At 43.7% G+C, this 19,454-nt stretch overlaps 1 protein-coding gene across 2 annotated transcripts; it reads right to left on the bottom strand.

Moving 5' to 3' along the window:
* Positions 1 to 480: 480 nt before the first annotated feature.
* On the bottom strand, positions 481 to 19,388 carry SMIM3 (small integral membrane protein 3). 2 transcript variants are annotated; one of them, XM_015452152.3, is made up of 2 exons: positions 19,210 to 19,388; positions 481 to 1,803 (listed from the first exon to the last, which is right to left on the bottom strand). In XM_015452152.3, exon 2 carries the CDS (start codon positions 1,790 to 1,792, stop codon positions 1,610 to 1,612), a length of 183 nt encoding a protein of 60 aa, XP_015307638.1. In that variant the 5' UTR covers positions 1,793 to 1,803; positions 19,210 to 19,388; the 3' UTR covers positions 481 to 1,609. The 2 variants fall into 2 exon arrangements, with proteins under 2 accessions (XP_015307638.1, XP_073850717.1); XM_073994616.1 differs by lacking the exon at positions 19,210 to 19,388 and adding an exon at positions 17,041 to 17,135.
* Positions 19,389 to 19,454: the final 66 nt, after the last annotated feature.

Below are 19,454 nucleotides of genomic sequence, written 5' to 3'. Positions count from 1 at the left end.
TCCCCTCCTATTTAGTGTCTTCCAAGTTCTGCATTTAGCATCTCACTCTCCTAAGTCTGTATATTCTGATCCTATCTGCTTGTACAGCATTATCTACCATAGGGGTTAATCCCCCGTACCCTAATACCAGACATAACATCTTTCCCAAGAATAGACTCAGATCTCCAACCGCATCCTGAATGTGTCCACCTGAATATCACAAGCACCTCAAATGCAACACGTCCAATACTAAATTCATGGTCTTATTTGTCGTTCTTTGAATGTGATATTCAAAATCTGTTCTTCCCCTCTGGACTATCTGTGTGTAACCTGCACAACTGCACCCATGTGCTGAAGCTAGAGCCCTGGAAGTAAATTTGATTCTCCTCTTCCCTTTTCTGTTACTATATTCAAACTGTCTCGAAGGCCCATACCTTCAGTGTAAGGCTTTTACTTGAGTTCTGAGTTTAACAATTGCTCTTTAAAGAAAGACCTCAGACATGCACATTCTAGCACTTTATTGGAAATCGGTTGTGTACACCAATGAGATCACATCAAAGTAAAAGCAGCATTTTCACACAATAATATCCCGATATCTGTGCTATCTTCTTACATAATTTAATAAATCCCAAGATGCTCCTGATTGTGGTATTGAAGAGCTTGAGTGGTCCAGAAACAGCTCTACATAGATATAAATCATCACATCTAAAATAACCATCATTGTTTCAGTAGGTCCCAAAAGCCTGGGAACACCTCTTAAAATATAATTGCTGTAGGCTGGCTGCAGGGCTGGCGCGAGGGAGTGAAGGGGGCACACGTGGAGCTAATTACAGCAGGAGCTTGGCAGAGGGACACACACACACACAAGAGGATGGGGGCCAGAGATCCCGAAAGCTGGGCAGGGAACTCAGTCACTCTGCATTTTCCAACACTGCTTGAGTGTCAACACTAACAGGTGTGAGACTCCAGTGCAGAAAGAAGCCCATCACCCCAACTCCCTTGGCAGTGCCCAAAGATGGCACAGCCTTCCTTTAGATTATACAAGGGCAGAAATTCTGGAATAGAGAAGGTTCTGGAAAGCTCTACCCATCACCTTCCAAACTGAGAAAACATGAAGGAACATGAAGGAATGGCACCTTAAAGAAAATAACTTTGAGCCATAGTGCTGCTGGCCCCTTGGAATGGGGACAGGGTGCTCTTGGCTTGGTTTGACCTGAGGGGCACTGGCAAAGTCTGCTCTGCCCCCAATATCTCCCTCACCACCTTTAACGCCATCATCAGCAATCAGGTTCTCTGATTCTTCAAAGCTTCTCAGCACTCAGCATAACACCTTTATATCTGTGGCAGCTTTACTGCTCACAAACAGCTTTCACATCCACTAAGGCAGGTGGTTCTCACACCCCTATGAGGTAGGAAGGGCAGGGATCACCATCCCCATTTGAAAGATAAGGAACCTGGAACTCAGAGAGTTAGGTCCCTTGAACAAATTCACACAGCTGGCTCATGGCAGAATCAAAACCAGAACTCAGGTCCACGTCCCAAAGTCCCTCCTGCTGCTTTTCTGAAGACAGGAAGAGGCTGGGGACAGGATGCCTGTCATCATCCCTCACCCGGCCCTCTTGGGAGGCTCTCAAACAGCCCCACTGAGGATTGGATGAGTCCGCATGCGATAGATGATGACTGCAGTGGCTGGGCACAGCAACAACGAGGTCATGATGACAATGGTGGCCAGGATGATGAGGACAATAACCCAGATATCCAGGATGTGCTTGGGAAGCACGACTTCCATGGGGACTTGGCTGACTGCATCCATGTTGCTTCACTCTGCAATAGACAAGAAAGGAAGATCGCTGTTGTGTACTCTCTCCCTGCCTCCCTGCTTAGAAGGAAATCCTCAGGAGTCAGAAGCCTGGGTCACTTACTGGATATATAAACTTTAAAGTTTCCTGATTAGTAATTACAATGGCTTCATTTACTGAGGGCTTCCTATTGCCAGACCTGTGCTAGACACTTTATGTCTATTAACACATTCAGTCCTTACTTGAACCACTGATCCTATAAGGCAGGGACTATAATTGTTGTTTTCTGTTTATTGGCCTTTACCTTCCATTACACCCATTTTACAGATGAGGACTCTAAAGTCTTAAAAGACAAGATGTCATTAATTTGACCAAGAACGTGAACCCAGATGGGTGGGACTCCAAAGCCTTCCTGCTTAACTATTAAGCTACCATACTACCAGTCTGTTCTCTCATCTGTAAAATGAGAGATGCACTGTTTTTGGTCCTATACCCCTTCTCCCATTCTCCCCTTTCTGGGGAGAACCTACCTATTCTGTGTGGTTTAGTTGGGACACTGACCTGAGCACAGGGATGGATATGTGACCCAGAGTTGACCGTTATAAATCTCCATAACCACAAATCAGAGTTAGGAAAGTGACCAAGGCTAGGTCAACCAAAGTCTTCCCCACAGAGCTTTTATGCACAAGCTCTTGGGAAAGATGATCCTTTCTCCTGGGATTGCTAAATTGAAAGGATGTGAGTCTGGAGAAAATTGGCCTGAGGCTGTCTCTCCCAAAAGTGGTGAGCCTGTCCTAAAGCTGGAAAGACAGATGGAGCCTCAGTGACCTCATATGAGCACCTAAATCCAGCCAAGATTGATGCCATCTGCAACTCTAGACATCCCAGATATACAAGCCAATAATTCCCTGTTTTTGCTTAAGCGTTGTCCATTTGATGTCTTTCATTTGCAGCTAAAAGAGTTCAGATGGATAAGGATGTAAATCAGCTGTTCCCAGTCATTTTCAATTCACGGAATCCTTAGTGTCTTAGTCATCTTTTAATTGCACCCTAGGTCAAAATAAATACCGAGCAGTTCAATTTATTAAGTAGTTAGGCTCAAACAATTTATTTATTTATTCCTTTAAATTTTTATTTTTCCATAAGTTATTGGGGTACAGGTGGTATTTGGTTACATAAGTTCTTTGGTGATGATTTGTGAGATGTTGGTGCACCCATATCCCATGTATACACTGTACCATATTTGTAGTCTTTTATCTCTCACCCTCCTCTCACTCTTCCCGCCAAGTCACAAAGTCCATATTATCATTCTTATGCCTTTGCGTCCTCACAGCTTAGCTCACACATATCAGTGAGAACATATGATGTTTGGCTTTCCATTCCTGAGTTACATCACTTAGAATAATAGACTCTAACCTCATCCAGGTCACTGCAAATGCTGTTAATTCATTCCTTTTTATGGCTGCGTAGTATTCCATCCTACGTATATATCACAGTTTCTTTATCCACTTATTGATTGATGGGCATTTGGGTTTGTTCCATGATTCTGCAATTGTGAATTGTGCTGCTATAAACATGCGTGTGCAAGTATCTTTTTCGAATAATGACTTCTTTTTCTCTGTGTAGATACCCAGTAGTAGGACTGCTGGATCAAAAAGTAGTCCTACTTTTAGTTCTTTAAGAAATCTCCACACTGTTTTCTATAGTGGCTGTACTAGTTTACACTACCACCAGCAGTGTAAAAGTGTTCCCTGTTCACTACATCCACACCAACATCTAGTGTTTTCTGATTTTTTAATTATTATTATGGCCATCCTTGCAGGATTAAGGTGGTATCACACTGTGGTTTTGATTTGCATTTCCCTGATCATTAGTGATGTTGAGCATTTTTTCATATGTTTTTGAACATTTGTACATCTTTTGATAATTGTCGTTCATGTCCTTAGCCCACTTTTTGATGGGATTGTTTGGTTTTTTCTTACTGATTTGTTTGAGTTCGTTGTAGATTCTGGATATTAGTCCTTTGTTAGAGGTATAGATTGTGAAGATTTCTCCACTCTGTGTGTCTGTTTACTCTGCTGACTGTTCCTTTTGCTGTGTAAAAGCTCTTTAGTTTAATTATGTTCCAGCTATTTATCTTTGTTTTTATTGTATTTGCTTGTGGGTTCTTGGTCATGAAATCCTTGCCTAAGCCAATGTCTAGAAGGGTTTTTCCAAAGTTATCTTCTAGAATTTTTATAGTTTCAGGTCACAGATTTAAGCCCTTAATCCATCTTGAGTTGATTTTTGTATGAGGTGAGAGATGAGGATCCAGTTTCATTCTCCTGCATGTGGCTAGCCAATTATCCCAGCACCATTTGCTGAAAAGGGTGTCATTTCCCTATTGTATGTTTTTGTTTGCTTTGTTGAAGAGCAGTTTGCTGTAAGTATTCGGGTTTACTTCCCAGTTCTCTATTCTGTTCCATTAGTCTATGTGCCTATGTTTATAACAGTACCATGCTATTTTGGTGACTATGGCCTTATAGTGTAGTTTGAAATCAGGTAGTGTGATGCCTCCAGATTTGTTCTTTTTGCTTAGTCTTGCTTTGGCTATGCAGGCTCTTTTTTGGTTCCATATGAATTTTGGAATTGTTTTTTCTAATTCTGTGAAGAATGATGGTAGTATTCTGATGGGGATTGCTTTGAATTTGTAGATTGCTTTTGGCAGTATGGGTTATTTTCACAATATTTATTCTACCCATCCATGAGCATGGGATGTGTTTCCATTTGTTTGTATCATCTATGATTTCTTTTTAGCAGTGTTTTGTACAAGAAAAACTACAAAACACTGCTGAAAGAAATCACAGACGACACAATCAAACAATTCAATACGTATTTATGGCCTAACAACTTAGTAGCTGTTTGAAAAAAAAATACACACAAATTGAAAAAAACAGTTTTTATTTCATTCTTAACTAGTTACTAATGGAATATATGCACCTGCTGGACACTGTGTAACTTTTCAAACTTTGGAATAATATTGGACAATGCTATCCTCACTTATTATTCCACATTAATTTTTGCCCAGTACTTGCCATACCATGCAACCACCAAAAAATCAACTTCAGGCTGGGTGCATTGGCTCACACCTAAAACCCCAACACTTTGGGAATCCAAGGTGGGAGGATTGCTTGAGCCTAGGAGTTCAAGACCAGCCTAAGCAACATAGTGAGATACCATCTCTATATTTTTTTTAAGTTAGATTGGCATGGTGGCTTGTACCTGTGGTCCCAGCTACTTGGGAGGCTGAGGTGGAAGGATTGCTTTGGCCCAGTAGGTCCAGGCTACAGTGAGCCATGATCACACCACTGTACTCCAGCCTGGGTAACAGAGCAAGACACCATCTCAAAAAAAATTTTTTTAAATCAACTTCACAAATGATAACATTAACAAAAGGAATGCAGTAAGATTAGTGTTAAACTGTGAACTATCTTAAGCTAGTCATTTGCAAAGTGTCTGAGAGATGTCAAATATCACTATTTTTGTCAAAAATCTTAAAAATCCTGCAGCACTTCCCTCCTTCTAGTGAGTTCACTGGGGCTCCCAGGACACTTCAGTGCACAGCTTGGGAACCATCGATGTAATACATTCCCTGCCCAGAGGGCGCAAGGCTAGAATTATCTCCTGCAGTTCCTTTCAAATGTAAGATCGATAATTCTGTGATTCTAGGTTCCAAGCAAAATTCCTAATTGCAATCCTACTTCCTGTTCCTATCTAATCACTAACTTTTCCTTTCTAATGCCTTTGACTCCATGTCCACTGTTGCCACCCTAAGTAAGGTATTGATCACCATACCCCAAGGAGAGTACCCAAGAAATACATACAAGGACGTTACTTTCTGCATTATTTGTTAAGGCAATAGACACAGCAAGCATCCACTAATAGTAAAATACAGAAGGGTATATCTATATAATGGGATGCCGTGCAGCAATTTTCATGTATTTATTCACTCACCCTTCATTCATTCATTTAACAAGTATATAGTGCTTACTCCACATCAATCATTGTTCCAAATGCATTACAAATATTAATTTACTTAATTAATACAGCTACTTTGAAAAACAGAATGGAGGTTCCTCAAATAACTGAAAATCGAGTCACTATATGATCTCAGTAATCTCACTTCCGGGCATATAACCAAAGGATTTGAAATCAGTATGTCAAAGGGATTTCTGCACTCCCATGTTTATTTCAGCATTACTCACAATTGCCAAGTTATGGAATAAACCTAAGTGTCTATCAACCATGAATGGATAGAGATAATGTGGCATATACTCAGTGGAATACTATTTAGCCTTAGAAAAGAAGGAAATTAGTGCCATTTGCAACAACATAGATGAACATGAGGACATTATGCTACAGGATATAAGCCAGGCACAGAAAGACAAATACCTCAAGTTCTCACTTATATATGGAAGCTAAAAATATCAGACCCATAGAAGCAGAAAGCAAAGCCTCTGGTGGTAGATTTTAGAGGAATCTGATCTGTAGTGAGCTCCAAAAGTTTTAAGTGGAAAAAATAAAAATAAAGTGTAGAACAGTGTATATAGGATGATTCCTTTGGTTCAGATTTTATAGAATTAAGTAGGTAAATAGGTAAGGATATATATAGGAAAATGACTTTCTGAGTGTACTCTCAAGAAAGTGTTAATAGTGGTTACCTTTTCGGGAGCTGGACTAGGAATAAGAGGTTTTGCTTTTCATTCTTCATTCATAAAACATGATTTTATGCCATTTGAATTTTCTCAACATGAGCATTTATTACTTCTAATTTTTTATGCCAACTGGGTTAAGGGGACAAAGAGGCTTTTTTTGTTTTTGTCTTAATAATTCTCTGTCTTAAAAAGTAAAAACACATATATACAATTTTAAAATCAAATAAAATTAAGAGATGAGACTAGATCAGTAGTCACCAAATGCCATATACCTTGGTGAGTGACCTTAAGACAGTATAAAAGAACACTGATTTCTGGGTCTCAATCCATACATACTGAATTAGACTCAAAGGGGATGAGGAGGACCCCTTTTTCCCATTGTACAGGTGATTCCAACATGCAGTCAAATTTGGGAACCTCTGGACTCAACAAATCTTTAAGACCTCTAAGGCCTTTTCTGGAATTAAGATTTGGGAACTGATTTCCAGGTGCTCTGCAGCCAGGCTGGGCAGATCTGGGCAAGTTCCCAGATGAAGGAGAAGCCTCTGACAAAGCTCCCCAGGGCCACAGGATTATCTGCCAAGGCTTGCAGAGGAGACAGAAGCACAGGCTGGCCCTGTCTCAGCCTAGGAAATGGAGTAACTTTCTCCAAGGTCTAAGACACAGAAGCATGAGTCACAGGAGATTGAAACTGTCAGAGGACCGGGGGTGGGATAAATCATTCTTTGCGGTCTCCTGACTACATCAACAGCTAGCTGCCTTAGACTAAAGGAACCCCACAACAGCCCTTTCCTGTAAACCCATTCACATCAAATGGTCTTCGTGACTTCAAATGCCAGGAATACATAATCACCCTGGTGACTTTCATAAGCAAAGCCTGTCAGATACAGGAACTCAGGCTTCAGGGCTCATCCACAATCAAGAATCCTGGAACATTAAAGACAGAATCAGTGCCATTTCACAGATGGTGAAACTGAGGTCCAGGGGGTCTTCTCCCTCCTGCCATCTTACTCCTTAAGGGAATAATCATTCAAATACATAGATCTGATCATGTCGCTGCCCCTAACTAAAACAAAACAGAACAAGTAGATGAATAAATGAAATTATTCTGTAACCTGTATCCTAGACTGTACCAATATTACTCTTTTGCAAATGAAATTGTCTTTCTGGCCGGGCGCGGTGGCTCATGCCTGTAATCCCAGCACTTTGGGAGGCCGAGGCGGGTGGATCACAAGGTCAGGAGATGGAGACCATCCTGGCTAACATGATGAAACCCCGTCTCTACTAAAAATACAAAAAATTAGCCGGGTGTGGTGGTGGGCGCCTGTAGTCCCAGCTACTCAGGAGGCTGAGGCAGGAGAATGGCGTGAACCCGGGAGGCGCAGCTTGCAGTGAGCCAAGATTGCACTGCTGCACTCCAGCCTGGGAGAGAGAGCGAGACTCCGTCTCAAAAAAAAAAAAAAAAGAAATGGTCTTTCTAACCCCAATACCCAACAGCTAACATAAGGCTGCTCTAGTAGAGCCTGGAAAGTGGGGGGGCTGGCGGGGGAAGCATGCAGTCCTACCTACCCAGCAGGGCTGAATACATATCCTCAGAGACCCTAAGCACTAGAGATGAGGGTGCCCACTCCCTTCACATACGCAACTCAAACTAAAAACAGTACTACACCAGAACACACAAACTTTACATGTTATGAAATTAAAGTCATTTTTTTCTTCTAACTGAAAAAAATTGGAAGAAACGTTTCCCAGCTGTCTTTTGGCATGCCTGCTCAGTGCAGTGGGCTTATATCGGCAGGGCAGCAGCACTGTTCAGTGTCCCCTCGACTCCCTGGGCTCCTCAGAACACAGTTTGAAAGCCACAAGTTGCAGTGTTCTCCAAGGGCCCTTCCAGAGCTACTGTTCCAGGATTCTAAGGCTGGCCATAGATGTAGTCAGGTGTCAGAGGGCACAGGGAGCTCTATCTCCGTTTCACTCTTCTCCATACTCAAACATGTCCTTCACTGCGCTCTTCTTCCCCATGTAACACGGGTTCCAGTCGCTTCCACCTCTCCCTACTATGAAAGAAAAATCTTGTCTACCAAGTGAAAGCTAAGGAAACCATATGTTCAGCATCTTTAATTGCACACTAGAAATATTTGCTTGAGAAAAAGCAGGACTCTAAGCTTCTCCTAGGTGACTTCTGTTTGGCCTCTCTGGCATGAATGCGTAAAACCTTGTTTATTGGTATGTCTAACATAATAGTCATAGATTAATTTATCATTTGCCTCACAGACATATTGCTTGATATTTCTGATTAATGGTTCACGTGGGATATGGCCCAAACCATTTATGTCACAAATTTATGCCTATCACTGATAAGAATATGATGCTTTTATGACCATAGGAAGTAAAACATCAGTCAGGCCTAAACTCTCGTTATTTTGAACCAGCATACTTTATCTGCTATTTGCCTCCTTAACAAATAATAAACTTTGACATATGTTCAGTATAAGTTTGTTTAAGAAACTGCACTGAAACAACCCTGAGCTCACCAGCAGAAAAGCCACTAGTACCAAACATGCCATCCTATCAGGTCACAGGCCCTATACCACCAGCGCTGTGAACTGGACACACCATTGCTCCTCCTCAGTCCATAGTAGTTAAGTAACTTAGCCAATTTAATGGAAAAGTCAATAATCCCAAAATGACTATTTTGTATCCACTAACAAAACTGAATGTGGGGGGTGGGGGGGAATGTAGTTTCTACAAAAGAGGAAAAAAACTTTTTACTTTTTTTTTTTTTTTTGAGACAGAGTCTTGCTCAGTTGCCCAGGCTGGAGTGCAGTGGCACAATCTCAGCTCAGTGCATCCTCTGCCTCCTGGGTTCAAGCAAACCCGTGCCTCACCCTCTTGAGTAGCTGGGACTACAGGCGTGCACCACCACGCCTGGCTAATTTTTGTATTTTTTTGTAGAGATGAGGTTTTGCCATGTTGGCCAGTCTGGTCTCAAACTCCTGGCCTCAAGTGATCCACCCACCTCAGTCTCCCAAAGGATAAGCGACCGCACCTGGTCAAATTTTACTTTTCCAAAGGTAGAAAATTCATCCCCTCTATCAAATATTCCACTTGATCCAATTTAGGCAGGCAAGGGGAAGCCCTGCTGCCTGATTAGAAAACACCAAGTTTTACTTCTGGGACCACTTTTCTGAAGTAACAAAAAGTTCTTTTACAAAAGAAAGAATCCTTGTTCCAGCCAATCCCACCATTTGGCAAGTTTTCTAGTTATATAACAATTACATAAATTTCATAAATTAAAATTTCCCACAAGTTTATAGTTTTAGGGTAACTGGATTCAAGGCAACAAGCCCATGTTATCTACTCGCCAGACTCACTAGCAAGCAACTTTTTCCTCTCTGACAGGACAATATTGTTTTTGGTTTTGGTTCAGTGCTATCATGACAAGTAACTCAGTCCAGGATATTCATTCATTTATTCATATGTCAAGCACTTGGTATTTGCAAGGTACTCTCTCAGGACTTACTATTACTTACTCCTTATGACTCTGTGCTTCAAGAAGCACAGAGAAGTGAAATACCACTTCCCGTATTTCCTCAAACACAGGATCATACGAGCCAGCATTTGTTTAACAAATTGTATTTGTTTAAATTTGTAAAAACAAAAATAAATTGTTTTATTTCCCAAATTTGTATTACTTGTATTTGCTTAAAAAATCCCATTCATTAACATATTAAAACTTCAAAAAAATCCTATGTATCCTATGTGGGGATTTTACAGCTATGAAAACTAAAACTGAGAGAGGTTAGCCAGACATTGATCATAAAGCTAAGCGAACAGGATTCAAACTCAGGAATCCTGATTCGGCACTTACCACTACGCTACAGCTACCTTCAAAGAGTCCACACAGACCCAGTGTATAAGCACGGAGTATACCAGACCCACAGCTTTCTTCTAAGTCCAGGTCAAACACTGTTTCTAGCTGAAGGCCATTCCATATTTACAGAATTAAGAAGAGATATGCAATCTACAAAGATCAGGACGTCTGATTCTGGTAATGGTAAACTAGACAATTTGGACCAGTTCTTTTACTGAAGACAGCTAGAAAAGTGGGACCAAAAAAACCTGCTTGAAGGCACTAAGAGCCAACGAAATAATGAAGAATTTCCATTCTTCATTGCTTGAGAAAAAGCAGGACTCTAAGCTTCATGCAGGTTTTTGTGGTCCCACTTTTCTGGGAGAAGGCAAAAATCTAGGGAGGAGAGCCTGTGATTTTCCCCTACTGGAGAATGGAGACTAAGCAGTTCTGACAGACTCAGGCGACTAAGAGGACAAAAGCTGGAGTCCAAGACTGCCAAGAGAGGGAGAGTAAAACTTCTGCACTTTGAGCTTGGACCTTAAAAAGCACCCTTAGTGCTAAAGACGAACTGGAAGTACACCAGTCCTCCCAGAGACTACAACTCAGCTTTGCATTATCATAGCTCCAGAAATTAAATTAAGGAATCTCCAGGTGCTTGGCAGAGGCAAATATACATCTTCTCTGGAGGCAATAACATCATGATAGGTCTCAAATTATGTTTTGTTTACAAATATAAGGTCCAACACATAACCAAAATTAATCAAGAATGAAAAAGAGCCGGGCGCGGTGGCTCACGCCTGTAATCCCAGCACTTTGGGAGGCCGAGGCGGGCGGATCACGAGGTCAGGAGATCGAGACCATCCTGGCTAACACGGTGAAACCCCGTCTCTACTAAAAATACAAAAAATTAGCCGGGCGTGGTGGTGCGCGCCTGTAGTCCCAGCTACTCAGAGGCTGAGGCAGGAGAATGGCGTGAACCCAGGAGGCGGAGCTTGCAGTGAGCCGAGATGGTGCCACTGCACTCCAGCCTGGGCGACAAAGTGAGACTCCGTCTCAAAAAAAAAAAAAAAAAAAAAAGAATGAAAAAGACAGGATGATACAAACAAAATAATCAGAAACAACAGACAATAGGAAAAAAAGTCTACTGGGGCTCCAGGTATTGGAGTCATCAGACAGACACATAGTTCAAATAACTTTGCTTACTATGTTCAAGGAGGAAAAAACTCCAAGTTTGAGAATTTTGATAGAGAATTTGAAATTATAAGAAAGAATAAACAGATTTTTTTTAAAGAATCGAATAGAGGTTACAAGTAGTGGCTCACACCTGTGATCCCAGCACTTTGGGAGGGAAACGCAGGTGGATCACTTGAGCTCAGGAATTCAAGATTAGCCTAAGCAACATGGCAAAATCCCATTTCCACAAAAAAGTTTTAAAAATTAGCCGGGCGTGGTGTGCACCTGTAGTCCCAGCTACTCAGGAGGCTGAGGTGGGAGGATCAGTTGAGCCCAGGAGGCTAAGGCTGCAGTGAGCCATGACTGGGCCACTGCACTCCAGTCTGGGTGACAGAGTGAGACCCTGTCTCAAAAAACAACAACAACAAAGAGAACCAAATAGAAATTCTAGAATTGAAAAATATAATAGAAATTAAAAACTCAGTAGATGGGCTTAAAATTCAGTAGATTAGCCATAGTTAAAGAGAGAATTAGTAAACTGGAATCAAGGGAAAGATCAGGGGAAAATACTTAGAATGAAGTAGGGAGAAATGAAAGGATGGAAAATACGGAAAAAAATAGGTAAGAGAGATAGAGGAAACAGTGACAAGGTACAACATAAATATATTGGAGTATCAGAAGGAGAAAAGAGAGAATGAAGTAGAACAATATTGGAATAAATAATAGCAGAATTTTCCAAAACTGATGAAAGACACCAATTTGCATACTAAAGAAGTCCCATGAACTCCTAGCAGAATACATAAATTGGAATCCATGATTAGAAATACAGTAAATCTGGCCAAGTGCGGTGACTCATGCCTGTAATCCCAGCACTTTGGGAGGCTGAGGTGGGCGGACCATTTGAGGTCAGGAGTTTGAGACCAGCCTGGTCAACACGGTGAAACCCTGTCTCTACTAAAAATACAAAAATTAGTACGTTGTGGCACACGTCTGTAGTCCCAGCTACTTGGGAAGCTGAGGCAGGAGAATCATTTCAACCCAGGAGGTGGGGGTTATAGTGTGCCAAGATGGCACCACTGCACTCCAGCCTGAGCAACAGAGTGAGACTCCATTAAAAAAAAAAAAAAAATAGTAAATATGCTGAGACCCAAAGATAAAAGAGAAATAAGACAGAATATCTTTAAATGAGAAACAATTAGATTGACAACCAACTTCTCAACAGAAACAATGGAATTTAAAAACAGCAGAATGATCTCTTCAAAGAGGTGAACAGAAATAACTGCCAAGAATAATGGTGCAATAAGACATTTTCAGGCTGGGTGCGGTGACTCACGCCTGTAATCCCAGCACTTTGAGAGGCCAAGGCAGGTGGATCATTTGAGGTCAAAAGTTCAAGACCAGTCTGGCCAACATGGTGAAACCCGTCTCTACTAAAAATACAAAAATTAGCCAGATATCGTGGCACACGCCTGTAATCTCAGCTACTCGGGAGGCTGAGGCAGGAGAATCGCTTGAACCCGGGAGGCAGAGGTTGCAGTGAGCCAAGATCGCGCCACTGCACTCCAGCCTGGGCGACAACGCGAGACTCCACCTCAAAAAAAAAAGACATTTTCAGAAAAAAAAAATACAGAATTAAAGTATTCAAGAACAATAACAAACAAATTGTGGAAGAAATAAAATTATTTTGATTTTCTTGTATTGCCTAAGAAAGGGCAGAAGAACCAAATCATATTAGACTTTGTTAAATCAAGGATGCATATTGTAATCTCTATGGCAGCCACTAAAAATATCAAAGAGTGCATAATTTCCAGGGGAAAACAGCAGAGGCGAAAAACAACAACAAATACTTACAATAGAGGGGACAAATAGAAAGCATAGAGAAAGATGGTAGATTTAAACCCAAACTAAGAAGGACCATTAGGGTATATACAAATAAAAATAAAATATACACATACATATATATTTTTTAGAAGAGACACACGGGGTTTAGAAAGATTGAAAGTCAAAGGATACAAATGAAACACTGTGTAAGCATGAATCACCTACACTGGTAGCCCCATACTAGTATAAGGCCAAGTAGACTTTTAGGCAAAAAGTATTACTAGAGATACCAGAAAGGTAAAGTGATTTTCTATTTTTATGTACCTAATCTCAGAATTATAAGGAGACATAGACGAGTCTACAATTATAGTGGGAGATTTCAAGACATCTCTCTCAGATACTGATAAAACAAAAAGCTTGTGGGGAAAGGCAGGATGAGCAGAATAGATGTTATCAACAAAGCCCAGAGTTGATGAGATACGTGATGTGTTGTAAGCATATCGAGTCCTGGTGGCTTTGGCAAGAGGTTTAACCTCTTTGAGCTTTAGTTTCCTCATTTGTAAAACGGAAATAATAACTAATAATTGTAACCACTTCATAGGGATGCTCTGGAGGTTAAATGAGCTAATGCACATAAAGCACTTAGGACAACACCTGGTACACAGTAAGGGCTTCACAAAGTTAAGCTGAGCTAGTGAACCCAGCATTGTTCCTAAATCACAAGGTCAAGAGATCGAGACCATCCTGGCCACCATGGTGAAACCCTGTCTCTACTAAAAGTACAAAAATTAGCTGGGTGTGGTGGGGCATGCCTGTAGTCCCAGCTACTCAGGAAGCTGAGGCAGGAGAATTGCTTGAACCCAGAGGTTGCAGTTAGCCAAGATCGCACCACTGCACTCCAGCCTGGCGACGGAGTGAGACTCTGTCTCAAAAAAAAAAAAAAAAAGAGTTCAGAGCCTCTGCCATTAGTTAGGGTGTCGTGACTGCTTCGTGACTGATCTGGGACCAATGTAGGAAACCACAGTGAAAAGTTTTTTTAAGTAAAAAAATTTTAAGTTGTCCCCAGCTTGAACCTCCCACCGGAAACTTACACCCTCCACATTTGAGCTGCAGCTAACAGTCAACTTTTGAGAGCTTGCCAATGGTTATCCAACAGGTTTTACTGCCAGAGAGTTCACTGAGGAAGAAGGCAATAAAAGGAGTGACTTCCTGCTGGCAGGCAAGCTTAATTATCTCAAAGTGGGAGACAAGGCAGATAGAGGCAGGCGGCTTCCTGCAGGTGTGGCCTTAGCCCAGCACTGCCAGCGCTCTGTGCAGACCATGCTGCTGCTGTTTTGTGTCCACCAGCCACGGTGGCCAGAGAGCAGACAGCTATAACCAGCTCCGAGTTACTGATGCTGGGGCGTCCAAAGATGCATAACTCTTCAAGTATTTTGCAGAATTTGAACAAGGCTGATGGTTCCCAGGGCACAAGACTAGAGGGTTTGCCAGCGTTGTCCACCTTATAGGACCCCTTCCAAAAAGGCTCCACCCTCAGAAGATGCTGCTGAGGTTGTCAGGAAAGAATGGAACATTTAAGCCAGAGATGGCAATTCAGGTTCCTAGATGGAGCCACACTAGTCACTTTGTAGCCTGGGGAACCCTAACAACTGTGTCCTGGCGGCCGATCCCACTTGAAGACCTTTGTGCTTGCTGTTTCTTCTCAGAATGCTCTTTTCCTCCCCTGTCCACTGCCTCAATGTCCATGACCTCAATCTAAATGTTACGTTTTAGTAAAGTCTTTCCAGACCCACTCCGTTAAACTACCACTCTTATCTTGTTTTATTTTCTGCAGACGCTTTTCACAATCTAAAATTAGCTTGTTTGTTGCTTGTTTGTTTTTATTGGCTTTTTCCCTATCAGGCTAAAGATTTGTTCATTTGGTCCCTCAAATGCAAGCACAAGGATAGCAGAAGCCTCAGCTCTTGTGTATTGCTGTGTCCTCAGCACCTATCACAGGGCCTGGCATATCATAAGTGCCAAAAAATATAAAATCAATGAAGAAATGAGTATGGGAAGACTATTTCAGATGTGAGCTCACTCGTGGCTCACTCGTGGAACTGAAGAGGTCCAGAAAGAATCCTCATCCCTGCAAAAGTCCCAATGATCCTAAAAGTCAGAATCCTATCTCCAAAATAACATGACATCCTCTGATTTTATCATTTTCTGGGCTCTTTGTACATTCAGGAAGGATTATGGGGGCCCCTTTCCTTCCCAGACCACCCTGTACATACCAGGCAGAAGAGAACTGGCCTTTCAGAATGAAGTCCTCTAGGGTTCCCACTTGTTGATTTGCTTGGACTGATAAGTTCAAATTCGAGTTCTGACACCATGTGCTCAGGAGCTGGGCACTGAGGTGGGGAGGGGGGACAGGGGTGAGGGGAGCAGCGTTGTTGCCCAAGATGTGAATCTTTCTGTTCTCAGAAGAGGACAGGGAGGCTGATAAAAGGGGGGGCAGGTTTGCCATGCCAAGTCCATTATGAGAAGGCCATACCAGCTTCACATTTACTCTTAGCTGTATTATTTCTCCTCCCATTGTGTAACAGCCTCAAACATTTACCAACCCAGCACAGTCATTTCACCAGGGACCTTTGGTCCAAATAAAGGGGCCAGACGAAGGAATGGACAGGACATACAACTACCAAAACTGTGAAATGAATCAAATAACAGGCTTTTCTCCACTGTCCCAAAGTCCCTAAGGAGCACTGTGTTCTCATTTCACCCCAACTGGCCCCTGTCTCTCCAAACTTCCTAACAGGCTACAGACCTGCCTGAGTTTCCATCTGCTCCTCTGTGCTGCAAAAATGGAAAAACACCAGGATATTTCAAAGAGATCGGAACACAGCCAGAGCTGTGTAAGACCGCACGTACCATCTGACCCAGCCAATCACAGAGTCTTAGAAACCAACAGAGAGCTAGCAGAGGAGAAAGCCCAGGCCAAATCCCCAGCATCCTGTTTAAGGCACTACCATCCATCATTGCTATTTGCCAGTGACTAAGTGCCTGCTGTGTGTCAGGCTAACAAAGGAGACTGTCCATGAGAGGGGCTGGTAGGGTGCTCCGGGACAGAGCTGCAAGAGCACCGGGTGGTGGTAGTGCCTTGCCTCAATGTGTGAGCCTCAACAGGTCTCTCTCCCAAAGTGGGCCTCATGTGTATAGAAGGCAGAATAATGCCCACCACCACCACCAAAGACATCTATGTCCTGGTCCCCAGAATCTTGAATATGATCCTATATAGTGGGTCACTAGCAAGAAACATCCAATCAGCCAATCAGAGTGCAAATCAATAAAATCAGGAAGCTCTTTGTATCCACAACTAGCAATTTAAAGTATACGGTTTAGACATGGAATCTGGCTTGCTGTTGTTTAATGTGCTAGGCAATTATACTTCTGAGCAGTTCCCCTTCCTAACTACCTAACTCGAAGCCTTTACTGCTAGATGTCTCCATTATCTCTTGAGGTTCACCTTCTGCTTCCCTAGTAAGTTGGAAGGGTACTAGGTCTCCAGGGATCCACTAGAACAGTGACTATCAAATTCTCACTTCACTTCTCCCAGGTCACCCTGAAAGTAAGTGACAGAGGCAAGATCTGAAACTGGTTCCCCCCAATTCCAATGAAGTTCAGAGGATAGGCCCTGGAGCCAGGGTGCCTGCATTCAAATTACAGCTCTGCCACTTACTTTCTGTGTGATCATGGGTGAGTCACTCTCTCTGGACCTCAGTTTCCTCATCCACAAAATGGAGGTGATGACAGTCCCTCCCTAATAGGATTGTGGTAAAGCCTAAATGAGTTAATACAAGTAAAATGCTTAGAGTCATGCCTAGCTTATAGTAAGTACTCAGTAAACGGCAAGTATGATCATTATAACATCATTCCGCTTACTGGGCCAGTCAGAGTTGGGGAGGACAAGGCAGGGTGTGGCAATGCTAACATTTACTCCTATACTCCAATAAATTGTGTTTGTGAGTACCCGTGCCCATTTTTTATACCACTGTCACGCTCAACCAAGATATCCTCTTTCCTTGGAGGTATTTCCTCTGTTTGCATGTTTCAATCCATAGAGGAGAAACGGAGGCACAATGTTTAAAGGATTGGCATATGGCTGGGAAAGCATCTGAGGCTGTGACCGGCCCTTATTCCCTTGGTCTGTCACCCCCAAGGGCCTGGGATCTGACCTGACCACAGGTCCCCAGAGTCTCTCATTTGTTTGGCATCTCTAACACCTCACTGCAGCTCAGTGGTTCTCTGGCTGTTCTCTGGGACTCCCCAGATCTTTTGTGTCATGGAGCCACAGTTCTGAGGTTTGGAGAGGTCAGTTGTGGGAGACCTCATGAAGCATGACTTGTAACCCCCATAGCATGATTCACAGTCCCAGGATGGCTGGGAACAGGAGGGCCCGGTTGGAGCAGGAAAACACTTTTTGTTTTTTTCGGTTGTCACTGCAGAAGCACATGATGTCCTAAAGCTCAGCTGTGCTGCCTTGCGTGTGTCTAGATGGCTGCTATGCGGCCTGCATAAACCAAAGAGCATGTCATGCTCAACCACAGACAAACAAACATCTGTTCCACTCCCGCGTCTTCATTTTACAGATGGGGAAGGCAAGGGCCAGAGAGGGGAAATGCCTCCATTAGGGTAACTGAGAGGGTCTCCTAACCTGCAGAGAACCGTTCTTTCCACTCCCACCTCCACCTCATTCAGGCATCCCCAATTCTTCCAAACTACGTGCCCACTGCAGTAGCAGCACGCATCATAGCAGATGTTCAAGGAATCTCTGATACTTGTGTGATTGTGCAGCCTTCACCACCACACCCTGGAGCTTTGAGGACCTTAGTATTCACTACAGAGGAACTAGAGATTCCTCAGCCCCCAGGTGCAGCAGGATTCCAGCTGGTCCAGAAGAAACAAGTGCAGCTGCATGAGTAAGAGCCCAGCCTAGCCCTCAATCAGAATAACAGCCCCTGAGGTTTGTTTCAATTTGGGGGGGGGGTTACCCCTTTCATCCTTTCACTCAGTACCTATGTATGGAGCACTTACTGTTAGCCAGGCCCTATGCCAAGAGCTGAGGATGCCTCAAAGATGACGATGGACAGGCAGTCCCTACCCTCAAGAAACTGGCATGGGGGAAGAGTAGGGAGCAAAAGAACCGGCAGCTGGAACAACTACGTCCTCAGGAAAGGGAGAGATAACCAGCAGGAGGAAGCCTAAAGAAAGGCTTCTCTCCAAGAGACTTTGCTCACGTCCTTTCTCGCTTGCTTTCTGCACGCAAAAAATGTTTTCCTCGTTTCACTGATGGAAAAACAAGGATGGTGAAGCAGCTAGTGATAGAACCAGGGCTGGAACTCGCCACTCCCGACTCCAAACTCCTGGCGCCTTCCACACGGGGCCTCGAGAAAAGGGGGACAGATAAGTGCAAAGACCAAAACCGAGCACAGCGCCCAAGCAGGTGCGCAGGCCCGGGCACTGAATCCTGACGCTGGGCCTAGAGAGCCAGGAGGTGGCAGTCCGCCCGAGGAGAAGGCTTCCCGAGAAGGCAAGGGCAGGGGACCCGGAGAGAAGCCAGTCTCCGAGTGGGGCTGGGGCTCGCCCACCCAAGCTCCGCCTCCCCCAGGCCCAAAATTCTGTGCACGAGTGGGCTCGAACTTAGGGGCTGACAGCGGGAGAAAAAGGAGGAGGGGGTAAGGGCAAGAAATACAAAAGTGATGAAAAGGGAGAATGGGGGAGGAGAGAACGGACTTAAGAAGAACGTTGGGAGCCCTGGGAAAGGGGCCGCACTAGAGGTAGGTCGCAAGTCCGAAGAGCTCCGCTCTGCCAGAGTCCCCACAAACAACCCCCCGGTGGCTCCACTCACTCCAGATGGCGGCGAGTCTGCGGAAAGTTCCTGGGGCAGGGATGGCTCGGTGCTTCTCAGGGTCCCCAGGACTGCATGGGATCTGGCGGATGGAAGCGACCCCCAGGCCAGGAACCTCAGCCCCAGGCAGCGCCCGGAACGTGCCCCGGCTGCCCCGGGAGGCGGGAGCGCGCAAGAGCGTCCGGGACGCGCGACTGGCTCTGGAATGCGCGGCCGCTGGGGACCGCCCCCGGAACGCCCCGGCC

Source organism: Macaca fascicularis, chromosome 6 (genome assembly GCF_037993035.2).
Source record: "Macaca fascicularis isolate 582-1 chromosome 6, T2T-MFA8v1.1".
In the NCBI taxonomy this organism is placed as follows: Eukaryota; Metazoa; Chordata; class Mammalia; order Primates; family Cercopithecidae; genus Macaca; species Macaca fascicularis.
The sequence above is the reverse complement of the archived record's forward strand: the minus strand, read 5'-3'. Positions and strand labels throughout refer to the sequence as shown.